The sequence below is a fragment of the Trichosurus vulpecula genome, chromosome 4 (assembly GCF_011100635.1).
Source record: "Trichosurus vulpecula isolate mTriVul1 chromosome 4, mTriVul1.pri, whole genome shotgun sequence".
NCBI classification, from domain to species: Eukaryota; Metazoa; Chordata; class Mammalia; order Diprotodontia; family Phalangeridae; genus Trichosurus; species Trichosurus vulpecula.
The window spans coordinates 191,085,423-191,102,168 of record NC_050576.1 but is presented as its reverse complement, the minus strand read 5'-3'; the positions used below and the strand labels follow the sequence as shown (position 1 = coordinate 191,102,168).

The 16,746-nt window shown below is 49.5% G+C and overlaps 1 protein-coding gene across 2 annotated transcripts; it reads right to left on the bottom strand.

Annotated features, from left to right (window-relative positions):
* Positions 1 to 46: 46 nt before the first annotated feature.
* Positions 47 to 12,958, bottom strand: RUNDC3A (RUN domain containing 3A). 2 transcript variants are annotated; one of them, XM_036756030.1, is made up of 11 exons: positions 12,552 to 12,958; positions 4,683 to 4,798; positions 4,053 to 4,186; positions 3,522 to 3,607; positions 2,699 to 2,788; positions 2,486 to 2,566; positions 1,991 to 2,156; positions 1,679 to 1,836; positions 1,084 to 1,215; positions 773 to 879; positions 47 to 686 (listed from the first exon to the last, which is right to left on the bottom strand). In XM_036756030.1, the coding sequence occupies exons 1-11, from the start codon at positions 12,656 to 12,658 to the stop codon at positions 544 to 546; spliced, it is 1,320 nt and encodes a 439-aa protein (XP_036611925.1). In that variant the 5' UTR covers positions 12,659 to 12,958; the 3' UTR covers positions 47 to 543. The 2 variants fall into 2 exon arrangements, with proteins under 2 accessions (XP_036611925.1, XP_036611926.1); XM_036756031.1 differs by lacking the exon at positions 773 to 879 and having other exon boundaries at positions 52 to 686; positions 12,552 to 12,951.
* Positions 12,959 to 16,746: the final 3,788 nt, after the last annotated feature.

Genomic DNA, 16,746 nt, shown 5'->3' with positions numbered 1-16,746 from the left:
CTGGCCCAGCCTGGGCAGCCCCAGCCTCCATAACACAGCCCACAGACCAGTCGCATTTCTTCAACTTTTATTTTTGCCTCTTCCCCTCCACTGAGCCACCCAGGGGGCTGGGGGAGGGGTGGATTGCCCAAGGGGTTTCCATAGAGACAGACAAGAGACAAGTGGTAAGGAGTGGGTGCTGTTAACCCAACTCCCCAGGTTTGAGAGGGGGAAGAAGACTGCCAGGAGACTGTGCCCAAGCCTTTCCTTCTCCCCCTCCCCAAAAGCCTGATGTAAGGATGGGGGAAAAGAGTGAACTCGATCCAGGGCCTTTCCCCTCCTCCCTTCCCATATTCCCGGTGGTATTGCAGGGCCTTTCCCAGACCAGGTAGCTTTTCGATCCTATCCAACGTCTTGCCCCTTCCTCCCAAGCTGCCAGGTCAGCTGTGGCTCTTCCATTGGAAAGGGAGGAGTGATGATGGGTGGAGGTTGGGAAAAGTGGCCTCATCATCCACAAGAACTTGGGGAGGGCCGCACGTCCAGCCCCGTGGGGCACTGCTGGGCTCAGCTCGGGCTCAGGGCTGGGCTGCCCTCTGGACTATCACTCACGAGGCACTCGTTGGATTTGAAGCTTGTCAGGGACTTGCAGCTGGGAATGGAAGCCAGGGAGCCACAGAGGCCCAGCATGGAGGGCGTCGGGTCCTTCCCTGGGGAGAGAGGCAGACTCAGTGCCCATAAGGGAAGGGGAGGGGCCAGCACTCATTGCAGGTGGGGGGATTAAGAGGGGACTCACCAATGGGACCCCAGGGTTCCCGGTCCCGTTTGCCCTCTCCTAGCCGTTGGGAATCAGAGCTCAGGCTGGCCTCAGCAGACAGCTGCTCAGTGCTCATAAAGCTGTGTCTGTCAGGTGGGCAGATAGGTGGATAGGATTCACACCCAGGAACTTCCACCTCTGCCCTACAGAGGGGCCACCAGGAACCCAGGAGCAGCCAGTGTCCTCTGTCCCTCCCCTTCTCGGTTGTCTAAATACTCAGGCCTGTTTTCTAAGAAGGGACCCTTCCCCAGAACCCCAGAGGTAGGGAGAAAGCCTGGCCCTACTGTTACCTCCGGTAGATCTTGGGGTCATTCCCTGCCCCGTTCCCATTGAGTGTCCCCAGTGACGGCCACTGTGGCGATGAAGTGAGCTCCTTGGAGACCTGGACTAGCGGGGCATTTTCACAAGGGATCAGGCCTGTCCTGGGGGAGAAAGAGAGTCAGACTTGGAAGGCAGTCAGGTTCAAAGTAAAGAAGTTGGGGGGGGGGGCAGGGTTCAGATTACTAGAGGGGCAAGGAAGGTGCTGAGGCTTGAAAGAAAGAGGCTAGAGACGAAATAACGAGTTAAGGGCCCGGTGTGGTCCTTGGGGGCCCTGGGAATTGGTGTGGTGTGAAAAGGGGTTTGAGAAGGACAGGGAAGAAAGGGGATGATGCAAGGTCTGGAGGACCTTCTTAGGGTCCGACCCCACGTGGCCCAGTGATGCAGCCGTGAAAGGCCTGAGCGTGCAGGAATGTGATAGGAGAGGTACGGATGCTGAGGGCTGAGTGGTAGCCGTCACTAACACGGGTGAAGCGTGATGATCAGTAGCCAGGCTGGAGGCAGAAAGCGGTTGGAAGGGGTCAATGGGAGCCGTCACAGGAACAGCGCAGACCAGAGAACACTCACAGTTGCTCTTGCAGCTCCAGGATGACCCCTTCCAACTCCCGCTTCTCCAACTGATTCTGCACCGTTGCCTCTTCGAGCTGCAGCTGCAGCCGCTTGTTTTCTGCTTCCAGGTCCTTTAGCTGTGACTCTCTGAGTCGGACCAGCTCCTCCAGGTAGCCCTGGGGGAGAAGGAACCCGGGAGACCTGCTCAGTTTGGGGCCTGCAGGTAGCACCGGACTGTTACTTGTTTGCTTTGGGCCAGCTTTGGGGGAGGAGTTGAAGCAGGCCTGCGTCCCCACCCCCTTACTCATCCCCATCCCAATGCCCGGGCACCTTCTGGGCATAAACAATTCGAAACTTCTGCTCCATTTTGTGCCACTTGCTGTACCAGCTGTCCTCATCTGTCACCAGGGGCATATAGGGGTGCTCTGGGGAGTTATCCTCACTGGTACTGCTCTCCACGCTATGTCGCTCTTCTTCGTCAGTCAAGTAATCGTAGCTGGAAAGACAGGGACTGAGAGCATGTACCTTCCCCCCCTGCCCTTTACCTATGCCTCTGGCAGGGCTAAGGCCAAAGCAGGACAAGAGTTCTTGGCATCATCACCTTCCCCCCCCCCCCCCGCCCCCACCCCAAGCTCAGCACCTGAGATCCCTCTCCTTTCAGGTGGGGGAGAGATTGTGCAGCTCGAGAGGACGGGGGCACCCAACCCAAGGCTGTATCCTGTTGGGATAACTTGATTGCCTTGGTTCACCCTCCTTCTCTTGCCCAGCCCCCACACCTGGCTTGGATGGGCAGGGTCCCTGGCAGGTGGCAGAGAGGAATCTCACCTCTGAGTGAACTTCAAGTAGGGAGTGTAATCGATCACAACTGGAGTCTTCCCGTCCATCACCTCTCCCTTCAGACAGAAGCTGAGACAAAGAAACCCCAGGGTGGGTGGAGGAGTGTATGTGACTGTGAAGGGGCTAGAGGCTATAGGAGTGGGCTGGACAAGGAGGTAGGGAAGAGGAGAGGTAGGTTGGGTGGGGGGGATCCAGACCCACCTGAAATCAATGGCGCTAAGCCCAATCAGCATCCCTGTGAGCACTGCAGACTCCTCCCGAAGCATGATGGCCCCAGCATCATAGAACCTTCTGGGGGGTGGAGAGGGGCACTGTGAAGACTCCTGCCCCACAGGCTCCAGCTCTTCTTCCCAAGGGAATCTTCCCACCCTATTTGTCCCCTCCAGAATTCTTTCACCTCAGACTGATAATAGCTCTTCATTTAGTGCTTTAAGTTTTGCAAAGGGCTTTTGTCACCACCCTGTGAGGTAGGTAGTGTATTCCCATTTTCCAGGTGATGAAACTAAGGCCCTGGGCATCTCCTTCCCAACTCCACCTGACGCCTGAACCCCTTTTCCTGTTAAAGGATGCCTTTCCTGTCTGGCTGCCCCTACACAAGTGTAATCCTCAATGCTGGGTGATAGAGAATGTGTCTCCCCTTCCTGTCCTCTACATCTCTAAGCTGCCAGCCCAAAGCCTAGCTCACAGAGGCTCCTGAGGGAGGGTGTGGGTGTATGAATGGGAGTGAAATAACAGGTTGGGTGAGATCAGCTGCAATGGTGCACAGGTTAGCTCTCCATGCATGCATGCTTCCTCCTGCTTCCTCTGTCACCCCCCCTTTTTGCCCTGGAATACCCCTGCAGCCCAAGACGGAGAAGCCTTCAGGAAATCCATGCAACCCGGGACTTGTCCTCCCAGGGTGTGTCAAAGTAGCTGGGGAGTGAGTGCACTTTCTCCAGAAGAGCAAGAGCTAATGAGGCCTAGGGTAAAGATGTGCATGCTGGGTCTTGTCTTCAGAGGTAGGAGGGCACAGCAGGGCTCTGACCTGGTGGTCCGGGTATCCCGAAGGGCTGTGGAAATATACTCTGACATCCGTTTCTCCATCAATGCCACCCGGATCCAAGCTCGGCCCTACAATCCATAGCTCATCATATACTGCCCCTGGAGAAGGGGACAGTGGAGGACTACCCTCCTCCCCACCAAAGGAACATACATGTTCTCTCATCTCTATTGTGTGAGTTGTTCTACGTCTCCACTCACCTACCCTGAGGAGTTTGGGGCTGGAGATATCGGAGGCCTGTGGAAGGGGAAGTGGGAGGGCTAGGGAAAACCCGGAAGTTTGGATGCCTCTTGGATCCATGGAAGGAGCACTGATAACATGATCATTTGTCTAACCCTCACCACCACATAGTGCCTAGCCTAAACTGGCACACAATGCCCTATACCTGGGCACAAAGCCAATGACATTCACCTTTCCACTGCAGGCCTCCATCCTTCACCTTCCCTTCTCTCCACCCAGTTTGCATTGGCTCCCTGTCCCAGATACCTAATGGAGTCATTGGTCCTCCCCCCTCACCTTTGCACGGGCTGTGCTAATGTTCTCCATGTTCTCAATGCTGCTCACACAGTTGTTGGGCACCTTGCTACAGGCCAGTCGGATGTAGTCCCAGAAGCCCCGCTGCCCATCAGAGCTGAACCAGCTGACAGGGCCTGGGGGTGGGGGAGATGAGGCTGGGCCAGAGACACCACCGGGAGGGCCCACCAAGGCCAGGAGGATAGAAATGTGTTTACATATGTAATGCATGCATGTATGAAATATGCATCTACAAATGGTACATGCATGTACTTTGACACACGGATGAATATTTGTACATACATGGGTGTTTTTACTACACAATTTTGTGCTCTGGACCATTGCTTCTTAGAGGGTGTCTTGGATGGGCAGAGCTAGGGAGGGTATGAGTAAGAGCCTACCTGCTCGTTCGAATGTGCACCCTCAATATCCCCATCCATCTCCCCAGGATCTGATGGGGATGGGGGCAAGGGAGTGGGTGCAGGAGTATAGGCTCAGGACCGAAGAAAGGATGAAAACTATGAGGAGCCCCCAAGGCTGTTGTGTCCAGGGACTGAGGTGATTGGAGGGTTGGAGCTTGGAAGCTGGAGGTGGGGGTGGGGAGTTACGTGGGTGGGGAGGGGAGGACCACACCTTTGAAACGGTGACTGAGGATTTGTTCTAAAATGGCTGCAAAGTTAACAAACTCCTCCGAGGAGTCGTCGATGGGCTCGGCCGTGTATTTTTCCAGCAGAGTTTTCACGGAGAACCTAGGCACGCAGGGCAACAAGGTGTCAGGTGGAAAGGCAGAATGGTAACTGGGAGGAATGGGGTGCTTGGAGCAGCATCTAGTGAGATGGAGACTAGTAAGTAGGTGGGGGGAAGGGGCAGCGGGTGCAAGGAGAGCAACAAGAGGGTATCAAAGTGGAGTATCCAGCTGAGAGAACAGGACAGCAGGTAGAGAGCTGGCAGGTGGGAGGGTGTGGGGAGGGGAGGGGGGCATTGGCACTAAGCATGGGTAGAGTCCCTCCCCACATTCACTCCCTCCATCTTAATGTTTTCTATTATTCATTGTAAGGGCAGAGGGCAGAGAGCTCAGTTGCCCAGCTCCCCCTCCTTTCCTCAGTGGTTCCTCTTTCCCCTCCCCTCCCACATCCCCTTGCCTCTTTTCTTTTCTGGGCGCTGCTCCAGCCACCCACACACCAGCTGCCCTGAACCCCAGTGGTGCCAATTTGAGTGGGGGAGAGAGATGTGGAGTATGGAACAAGCAAGAAATGGAGGGGGGGTGGCACTGAGGACCTGTTGGAGTGAAATCAGGAAGAATGGGCACTTGATTCCTCTGGAGAGGGGAAGGTAAAGGTGGGGAGGAGGGATCAGAGACTTAAGACCTAACCATCCCGCCATCCTCCCTCAGGAAGTATGAGGAAATCAGAAAGAGTCAGGTCATTGGGGGGTGAAGGTTATAGCTCTAAATCCTGGAGAGGACAATGGGGCTAGTGCTTTCAGGGATGGGCCAAGTTGGCTGGACCAAAAGCATGAGCTACTGGGGTCAGGCTGGCACACTGATATTCAGCTGCAATCCTTTTAGAAGCAGGTGGCTTTTCCAGTGGAGCCTCCTACCAATCAAAGTAGCACTCAAGGCCCTCTGCAGTCTGTCCCCAACCTAGCTTTCCTGCCTCAAGTGAAAATGAGGTCTAGGGGATAGGGCACTGGATTTGGAGTAAGACCTGTGTTCAGGTTCTGCCTGAGACACTAGCTTTGGGACCCTGGGCAAGTAGCTTAACCTCTTTGTGCCTTGGTTTCCTCATTGGTAAAAGGAGAGGGTTGGATTTAATAACTGTCCTGCTTTGAATCTGTGATCCCATGATCTTTATCTTACCCCCTCCCCTTTCTAGCCAACTGAATGCCCTTCATTCTAATCTACCCTCTCTTGTCTCATGCCCACCTCATATTTCTCATTGCAATGACTTTCCATTTACCACAAGGTATGTGTGTAGGTGTCGAATACCCCCTAGTCAATTCAGTTTAATTCAACAACCATTAAATGCTTACTGTGTGCCAGGCACTGTGCTAGGTGATGGGGATGCAAAGACAAAAATGAAAAAAAAATTCCTGCTCTCTATGAGTTTAATTTTCTCATGGCAATGCAATATATAATATGGGCAGAAAAGTAAATACAAAGCAGATACACCTCTGCCTCTTAGAATCCTTAGATTCCTTCAATGCCTGACTCAAGCATCACCCATTCTATGAGTTCTTTTTGAAGCCTCCCCCCCCATACTAGTGCCATCCCCTGCCAAATTACCTTTATTTGTCTTCTATATGCTTGCATGTGGATATAGGGATAGGAACTAGACACATGCTTTCCTTGGTAGAATGTGAACTCCCAGGTGAGGAAATACCCTTTACTTACGCAGATGAATGCTTTTTCTGAAATTTATTATCTTATGGAGTAGCAGAACAGAGGTCTTAGCCTCAAGCAGCCAGCAAAACTCTTGAGTGAGGCTGGGACTGGATTAAAATGTAATTGAGGAATGTTTAACAAAATAAATATATGATACAATAGAGATAATGCTAACTTGTGGTTTTCTGCATCAATATGCAGCCTGCTGGGATCCTTGATGCCACTGGCCTAGAGCACTGAGAGGTTAAGTGACTTGACCCCCTTGGCATCATCACCCAGATTTGGGTCTTGAACCAGGGTCTTCTTGGATTCAAGGCCAGCTCTTGTTTTCTGCGGCATGCCTCCTTACTTGTCTCCTCTAGTAATATGTCAATTCCTTAAGGCAATGAACTTTCATTTTTCTCTTTGTATCATCAGTGTTTAGTACAGTAACTGGCAAATAGTAGGCATTTAATAATTGCTTTGTCGATTGATTGATTGATTGATAACAAAAGTAAATTTTAGGAAGGGCGGAGTATGAGCAAATGGGTAGGTCAGGAAAGGCCTCCTGTTGGAGGTGACTCCAGAGTTGTGTTTGGAAGAAAGATAGGGGACTCTAAGTGGTAGAGATAAGAAGGACATGCACTCCAGACATGGTGGATAACTTGTGCAAAGACTCTGTGGTGGGTGATAAGACATTCCTTTTGTGGCCACAGCACTCCGGCTCCCACTTAGCAGAGATTCAATATGTTTGTTGCACTGAATTGCATTGTAATGAATTGAATTGAGTGAACCCGTAGTTCCCCCATGCCTGATTCCCTTATCACAATTATTATATTGTGCCTGACTCTATGCAGCCCACAAGAGTCAGCTGGCTAACCGATGGTGACTGACATTGCTGTATGTGAATATCACTGTGTAGACAGGGTAGGGTTAGTTGGGGTAAGGCTGCACCCAAGGTCTAGGTTAAAATTTGAGGTTGAGACAAGGCATTGAACTAGGTCAAGGTTGGGTTTTGGGTTATCGTTTAGGATTGAAGTTGCAGTGAAGATGCACAAGTGTAGGTAAGAGTGGTATTGAGGGTGAAGCTGGCTTAGAGTTTGGGTTGTTCTGTGGTCAAGATCGAGATGAGTTGAATGAACATGAGCATTGGGGTTGGAGCAAGACTTTCAGAGAATCACAGAATGTCAGAGTTTAGAGAGTCTCTAGTCTAAATCCTGATTTTAGGATAAGAAAACTGAGGATCTGAATAGTCGAATGGCTTTTCTAAGTTTGCCCAGCAGACTAGGGGCAGAGCCAGGACTCAAAGCCAATTCTGACTCAGATTCAGAGCCAGAAGGGACTTTTGATGTCATCTAGTCCAACCCTTTCATTTTATGGATTAGAAAACCAAAATCCAAGAAGGTTAATTAACTAATTTAGGAACACATCAGTAGCGAATGTCAAAGGTGGGATTGGAACCCAGGTTCTCTGACTTTAGACACAGTGTGTTTTCTGCTACACTGCAGAGTCCCAAGTTCTGCCATGTCACTTTCCCATAGGGGAAAAATGGCTGGGTTAGGATTAGGATTTTCTGATTGATCGAGGCTTTATTAGGAATTTGGAGGGCCTGGGTTTGTGGTTTCATTGGGATAGGGAGCTGCCAGGTGAGAATCACACAGTCAGGATGTGTCACTGGCAGGACCTGAACCCATGTCTTCCTGGCTTTCTATCCACCATGCCATACTTTCTCTCTAAGGATTGATTAAGTTTGATTTTTTTTAGAAGTCCAGTTGAGGGGTGTTCCCTCACCTGGGAGTTCACTTTACCAAGGAATGCATGGTTGGAGTTGGCTTTCGGGCTAACGTTATGAGTTTAGATCTTTAACTGGGCTTTCATGTCCTCTTCCTTTCTGGCTACTCTCTTACTTTTTGTGAGATTGGGTTCCTTGAATGAAAAGGAAAGGATTTCTAGTCGAGGTGGAAGAGTCTTAGTTGAAGCTGAATAAATGGGATTGAATATACAATTAGAATTAGGGTCAATATGGCAACCATAGTGAGAGATTTCTCCCAAGTATGTAAATTGTCACAGGAATCACCAGGCCCAAGGTACAAACAGAATGGCTTCCACCCACAAAAGACACCATAATAGATGCTCTTTAATAAGCTTAAATTAAATGGCAGCTTATGAGATACTTGAATACCAGAGACCTTGGGGAAAATGAAGCCCTACTAAGGGCTGTTAAGAGTATAAATGAACTCCATGACAATAATGGACTTAAAAGAACCATATTGGTTTTCAAGTCCATATAGTCAGTATCTACTAGTCTCCCAACCCCAATTCCCCAACTTTTCATCCTTATTGTTTCTCTGACTATATGGAGGTTTCAAGTCAGGTAGGGAGACCCCACTCAATCTCCACCTCTTGTAATTTTTGTCCACATTCAACTCAACAGCCTTATTTCATGATTATTTCATAATTCTATGAAATATACATGGCACTATGGTAGATGCTAGGAATTTAAAAACAAAAATGGAAAAAGCCCTTGTTCTCAAGGAGAGTATATTCTTCTAGAGGAGGGGAGAGCTACGGCATATATACAGATGAAAGGGGGCAGCTAAGTGGTGCAGTGGGTAGAGAATTGGGCCTAGAGTCAGGAAGTCAAATCCAGATTCAGACACTTACTAGCTGTGTGACCCTGGACAAGTCACTTCACCTTGTTTGCCTCAGTTTCCTTATCTGTAAAATGAGCTGGAGAAGGAAATGGCAAAGCACTCCAGTATCTTTACCAAGAAAAACCCAAATGGGGTCACAAAGAGTTGACCACAACTGAAATGAATGAGCAACATACAGATGAAATAATTTGGGGGGAAGAGGATTTTGGCAAAGAGCAACTGAGTGGATCAGGAAGTAGCACCTGAATTGTGATTTGAAGGAAATTACGGAATCTAAGAGGAAAAAGTGAGGAGGGAGTGCCTTCCCAGCCAGTCCATGCAAAGGTAGAGAGGTAAGAGGTGGAATGTCATGTAAGGGGAACAGTTGGCAGGCTAGTTTTACTAGAACAGAGAGTGTATGATATGAAACAAGACAGGAAAGAGGAGTGGGAGCCAGATTGTGGATGGTTTCAATGTTAAGCTGAGGATTTTGTGTCTTATTTTATTGGCAGTCAGGAGCCAATGGAGATTTTTGAGTGGAGGAGTGATGTGGTCAGATTGGTGTTTGAGGGATATCAATTTGGCAGATGTACAACAGATGGGTTTAGAAAACAGGCCAATTCAGAGTCTTTTGTAATAATCCAAGTGAGAGGTGATGGGGGCCTGCCTGAGCTGGGGAGGGGATGCGGTTGTGTTCAGAGAAAGAAGGGGATTGACATGAAAAATATTGTTGACGTAAAACAAGCCTTGGCAACTGATTGGATATAGGTGGGGGCCATAATGAAAAGGGAAGAATAAAGTATGATTCAAAATGGGTAAGTGGAAAGGATGGTGGTACCCTCAACAGAAACGGGGAAGTCTGAAGGGAGGATAGGTTTGGGGAGGGGGAGTATCTGTTGAGTTTGAGATGCTTATGAGACATCCAGGTGAAGAAGTGCAAGAGGCAATGAGGAACTGGTGTTCAACAGGGAGATTAGATCTGGATACCTAGATTTCTGAGTCATCTGTAGAGATGGTAATTGAACCCACGGGAGCCAATGACATCACTGAGAGGCTTTAGGGAAAGAAGAGAGCCCAAACATAGCCTTAGGGGATGCCCACATTTAGTGTTTGGGAGCTATAGGATGATCCAGCAAAGAAAAAAATGATCAGACAGGTAGGAGAACTAAGAGAAAAGCATCATGGAAGCCCAAGGAGATGAGAGTAGTCAGGAGAAGGGGGTGGTGGACAGTGTCAAAAACTCCAGAGAGGCCAAGTATAGGATTTAGTAGTTGAGATTATAGGATCATAGATGTAAAGCCAAAAGGGAGCTAGAGGTCATCTAATGTGAGCCCCCCCTCCTCAATTTTACAGAGGCCCAGAGAAGTTAAATAACTTGTCCAAGGTCACATAGGAGTGTTAGATCAATGGCAACCTTTGGGAGAGTAGTGGGATCAGAAGACAGCCTGGAAGGGAGCAAGGAAGAGGTGAGGACGTGGAAGCATGAATGTAAACAAGTCTGTCTAGGAGTTTGGCTCTGAAAAGGAGAAGGCAGTAATTTGGAGGGATGGCATGGTCAAGTAAAGGGTTTTTGAGTTGGGGGAGATGTGGATGTGTTCAGGTGGCAAAGAAGAAGCTAGTGGATAGAGAAAATGAAGATGAGAGAGGGGGGATGATTGAAGTGGCAAGCTTCCTCTGGAAGATAACAGGGGTCAAAAGCAGAGATGCAGGTTTTGGTCTTAACAAGGAGAAAGTCCACCTCTTCATTAGAAACTAGAGCAAAGAGAATGGGGGATCATGAAAACAGGGTTTGAGATGCAGAGGAGGGGAAAAGATAAAACTAGAGGTGGATAGCCCCATGATGGGTAAGAGAAGAAAAGGGCATGAGAAGGGGACATAGGAGGTGGATGAGGAGGACATGAGGGATAGAGACAAGCAGATGAGAGAGGCAGAAAGTATTTGGGTTGGGGTACAGCAGCCTGCACTTAGGGGCTCATGCCAAGGCCCCTGGACAGTGTCATCAGAGACTAAAGCCCAGTTTGCTGGTCACCATAGGTTCCAATAAGGGAGGTGCTAGAACCAATGCCTGTGTTTAGAAAGATGTCAATAGTTTGTGTGGCAGGGGACAGGCTTGACTCCTGGACATGGCAAATAGGTTTGCCTTAGGGGAGCCACATGTCTCCTCAGATAGAAGCATACTTCTTTCCCCTAGATGGTACCTTGAGGCTTCTCGAAGACATAAGTGTCATGGGGAAGCAGCTAACAAGAGATCTAAGGAGGGAAACTGGGGTAGGATGTGAGCATGGAGAAGGTGGCTCATCTCTAAGCCACTTCTGGCTCCCAGAGTGTGAAGTTGGTGCTGTTGGCAGGGTTTATTTTGGGAATGGAGTCAGAAGTAATTGAGTCACCACAACACTAGGACTGGGCAGGGGGCATTCCCTGGACACTAGGGCAAGAGGGGAAGCTCTGAGAGGAGGTAACATCTCTTCAGACCCCTATCTGCAGTTCCCCTATGACCCTTAGGTCTCTGGGTCTCCTCCCATATAATCAACTCCATTCCCCTCTCCATTCTCTCTCTCCCCACCTCCCACCCCCCACTTAGGCCTCCGATATTTCAAAACCACAGCACCTTGGGAAGAAATACTTTTTTCAAAATTGCCAATTTGTTCTTCCCTCCCCCCAGCATGAAATGGATTGAGAGAGACCTTCATGATCTGAGAATGGGCATACTCTAACCTTCCTCCCACCTTAGGCCCAGGTCTCACAGGTGGGCAATTCTTACTGGTGCCCTTTGACATCCTTCAGGACATGGAGAGATTTGGGTGCCCAGTTTCCCCTATCATTCAAAGTAGTTGGGCCAGACTGTGGAACGTGCACCCAGGGATGATGGGGCACAAGTCCATGCTCCCACCACAGATGAGTCTGCTTGAGATGTCCAGGCCAGCAAGGAAAAGTGTCTCCCTCTTTCTCTGTTCTTGAAGTGAAAGGAAGTCATGTAGGAGGGGAAGGACTGTGCTGAGGGTGTGATAGGCACCATCCATCAGCCTGACGCTCTCGGTATGTACCTGCTCCTTATACCCACCCTCCCCAGGGTGCCAACCCTTCCCATCCCTCCCCCTCCAGTTCTCTCCAGCTATAATGGCACTTTCACGTCTTTATAGGAAGCTTCAACACCAAATGAGGAATCTCCCTTTGTCCCCAAGCTGGGCACCGACCCTGGAAAAGATCTAAAAGGGTGGGGGACAGGCCTCTTCCATTTCTTTCCTCACTTTGGCTGACCAGTAAGCAAGCTTGGTATTCACTTTAAGTATTTTGCTTTCTGTCGAATGCTTTATGTCCACAATGGCCCCGGTCCTAGGGGCCCGGCCTGTATTCGGAATAAATCCCAGAATAGAACAGCCCTGCTCTCCGCCACCCCCCACCGCCGTTCCTCCACCCCAGCTCTTTTCATTTGTCTTGTCCCTTCCTGGTCTAATTTTCTCCCCTTAGGCCCTAGCAACCACCCGCCCACCCCTCGCCTTTCCTCACCTGCAAACAGTGATCAGATTCCTCCGCTCCACGGCCACGTTTCGGGAAGACGCTTTCTTAGAGGACAGTCCCAGAGCCATGGTGGACTGGACGCAACTGGATTCCATCCAGATGTGGTGTTGCCGCCGCTGCCCGCCGCCCCTCTGCTCCCTGGGCCCTCCGCCCCTACCTTTACCCCGCTCCCTGGTAGCCCTGAAGCTCAGGGCTGGGCTCTCTGCCGGCCCCAACCCCCGCTCCCCTCCCAGGCCATCCCCCTGATTCCACACTCAGAGCCCTCGGCCCCCCACCCCCTCCCTCCCCAAGTGGCTGAAGCTCCGCAGCAAAGCAAGGGCCGGGGAGGGAGCTCTCCGTGGTGCTGAGCCTGCCTGCGCCCTGTTCTCCCCCTCCCCACCCCCAACCCTCTCCCCCTCCCTGCTCCACCTCCTTCCTCCCTCAATGACGTAAGGGCCCCCAGGTCCCGCCCCCCGACAGGCTAGGGTCCAATCCGAGGAGGGGGGCAGGGGTTGGGTGTTAGGGAAGAGGGGAGGACCAGGGCCGAGCATGGAGGGGGCCCTTGAAAAGACTGGAAAGCTACGTTGCCAATTCACCGGGCCCGAGCAAGGGGGGTTGGGGGGGTGGGGGTGGGGAGAAGGCAGAAGAGGGGAGGAGCCTAATAGCCACAGCCCACACCCTAACCCAGGGACGATCTCTGATCTCCAGTCCCTGAGTTAATATCTCTAGCTCCTCTAATCTCTACCACCTGGCCTTGGGTATCTCTCGGTCTCTGAACCTTGTTCAGGAGACCTGACACTCTTTAGTGTATTACATCTGTCTTTCTGATCTCTCCCTACCTGTCTGTCCCAAGGAAACGCAGAACCAGGATCTGTTTGTTGGTCTCTGGATGAAGTACAGCACTGGATCCAAATCCCTGCAGTTTGCAGGAGGAAGCCAGAGAAACATGGGGGTGGGGGAGGTCATGGTCATTCTTGAGCTAGTTATGTATTGAGACGGCTGCAGAGGGCACCAGCCTGGATACCAGCTTCTCTAACTGACACCCCCCACCCACACCCCCAGCATCCCCTGTGGAAGGCAGAGCCAACTGTCCAGATGGGCACTGGCCTTAACCCTTCCACTGCCAGAGTGTGCCTCCCCGTGCCATCTGCCGGCTCTGAATGAGGCCATTGACTGGGCACAGAGCCACCTGGGCCCTTCCTGTCACATGAGCCCCAGCCAGCTGATCATAGTCTCCTTCACCCGTGGTGAAGTGAGGAAATTAAAGCACAAACCTGACTTCCTTCCACCCCTCCCCACACGCCTTCCATGTCACTGCAATTGTCTTTCTAAACAACTTTCACACAACCCTTGCTCCCATCCGCCCATCACTTTTTTGTCTTCTTAGTCCACCCAGAAACTGCATCCTCCTCCCCCATCTTTTCCCCTAGCTCAGTGATTGCCTGGCATTTCTGTCCTCCAAGAAGCTTTCCTAGATTGATTGAGGGAGAAGAGAAGGGTCTTTCTATTCCACCTCAATGTTCTACTCCAATTTGTGCACTGCCCCCAACCCTGTCCCTTTCAGCACTGAATCATAAGATTCTATGATTATGGCCAGAAAGGGTTTTTGTTCTAAGATTTTACTCTCTACCAACTCCAGGCTTCAAACGCAAGGTCTTCCCTGGCTTCCCAATCTGTAGCATTCACCTCTTCTTACCTTTCTTAATCCTTAACTCACCCTAGGGAATACCTCTGCTTTTAGACTCACAACTGGGGTCTGTCATCACATTCTTAAAGAGCAAATATACTCATCTCTTCTGGTGTCCTATTCTAGTTCCAATAGTACCTGACGTATCTGACCTGACATATTGGACCTGATGTATCTGAGCTAATTCTCTCTTGCTGCAATGTAAGTCCTTTTCCTCTCACTTTATCCCCTTTGGCAACGGTCGATACTGGAAAGAATGAGTATTCCTCCAGCCTGCTTTCCCATTTCTCTACACATATCCAAAAGCTTGGAATCCCAGGTTGGAAAAGTTGTGAGAGAGAAAGGCAAGAAGGAAGTAGGTCGAACTCAGATCAGTCCATTGACAGGATAGATTCAGAATTGAAATAAAATAAGACATTTGTAGTTCATTCAACAATTAACAGAAGGAGGTTTACTTTGGTCAAAGTAGAAAGCTATACTGAGCCCACCTCAGGTTGATTCAGCTGAGAGAAATTCCCTTGCTTGAGTTGCACTTCATGATCCACCAGCCAGGCATTCAAGAGGATTGTGGGAGCTACCTCTGACTATCTTGTACCACGTTCTGGCTCCCTCAGGCCATGGTATCAACAGGCTGAGCTGAACTAACCCTGAACCAACCACCAACTTCAAGGATGATCTCAATACATTTAAAGGAAAAAACTAGGCTCATCTATTGCTTGATGGTAGAATCCTTAGGGTCTTCTAGTGGAACTTCCACCAGTTAAAGAATTTTAGGACTGTTATTGGCCAACCCAAATCCCTGATATTCAGAAGTCTAAATATAGTCAGGAAAGGAAAAACTAAGAAGGTACATATATATATATAACAAAGCAACCAATATAACAGCAACCTGAAGGAGTGACTCAATCTGGGAAAGTCTCGGGAAGGGTCAAATCTTAAGTCTAAATATTCAGGGCCATGTGGTAGGTGGGGGGAAGTATAGGGAGGGAGAGAAGATAAAAATCTTTGTTCAATGAGAGGCTTCTGAGAGAGTTCCCTCCTTTCATCTCTGGGGACTGATTAGATGCTTTCATCACCCTTTGTTTCCAGAAAGCAAGCCTCTTCCCAACAATGCCACCTGTTGGTCTTCCCAGCCCTCCCCAGGGAGGAGATGTACAATAATCCCTTCATGTTGTACTGGAAGCCCCGTGGAGGGACCCACCAGTTGTATGTTACAGGAAGCAATGCACTACTATGGGTCTGCTCTTTGTCATTGCACATGCCGGTGCTCACTCTTCTGACTCTGGGCTGCCACTGGGAGCTGTTTCCTCAGCTTTCTCCTGCCACTGAGGACCACATCCCTAAACACTGTCTCCCTACCTCCCACCCCCATCTCCCCTGCTATTACTACCACTGGTGTCCTGCATCCCTGCCTCTGTCAAGGTCAACTGTTTCCCTATGTGCCAGGATAGAACAACTGCCATTGTTAGAGTGTTTCTGAAGAACTCAACACTGTGTGTGGTCACTGCTTGAACCTGATTCTGTCCTCTTGTACAGATGGTTGCAGCAGGGGGCTGCCCTGTGCTTGACAGGACTGCTGTGGGCACTGCTTAGACTCTGCCCTCCTCAAGGAAAAAGGACCTACACGTACAAAAAATATTTATAGTAGCTCTTTTTGTGATGGCAAAGATTGAAAAATTGAGAGGATGCCTATCAATCGGGGAATGGCTGAAAAAGTTATGGTATATGATTGTAATGGAACACTATTGTTCTATAAGAAATGATGAATGGGATGGTTTCAGAAAAACCTTGGAAGACTTATATGAACTGATGCAAAATGAGCAGAACGTTAAACACAGTAACAGCAATACTGTACAATGATCAACCAAGAATGAGTTAGGTGTTCTCAGCAATATAGTGATCCAACACAATTCCAAAGGACTCATAATGAAAAATGCTATCCACCTCTAGAGAAAGAACTGATGGCATCTGAATACAGACCACAGCATACTATCTTTCTTTCCCTTCTTTCTTTTTTGCTTTTGGTTCGAGTTTTCTTCCACAAAACTAATATAGAAATATGTTTTGCGTGTTTGAACATGTATAGTCTATATCAGATTGCTTATTGTCCCAAGGACGGGAAGGGAAAGAGAGACAGAATTTGGAACTTAAAACTTAAAAAAATTGCTTTTACATGTAATTGAAAAAAAAATAAAATATTTTTAAAAAAGACTCTGCCCTCCTGTGCTTAGTAGAAGTACTATGGGTGCTGCTAAGACTCTGCCTTCCTGTGCTGAGTCCAAGTGGGCCAGGGTGTCATTGTGTCTATCTGTCCCACCTGTGTGGATGAAGTCAGGACCTACCACAATGGATAGATCAGGCAACTCCAAAATATTTTGGACAATCATGTCAAGGTTTGTGATCCCCTTCCTGTCAAGGGTCATCCTATCCAATGCAGGAAATTCCTCTTTTGCCCAGTCAGTCCCTACTGAAGGACCCAAGAGCTCCTGATGACTTGAACTCAGAAGACTACCACAA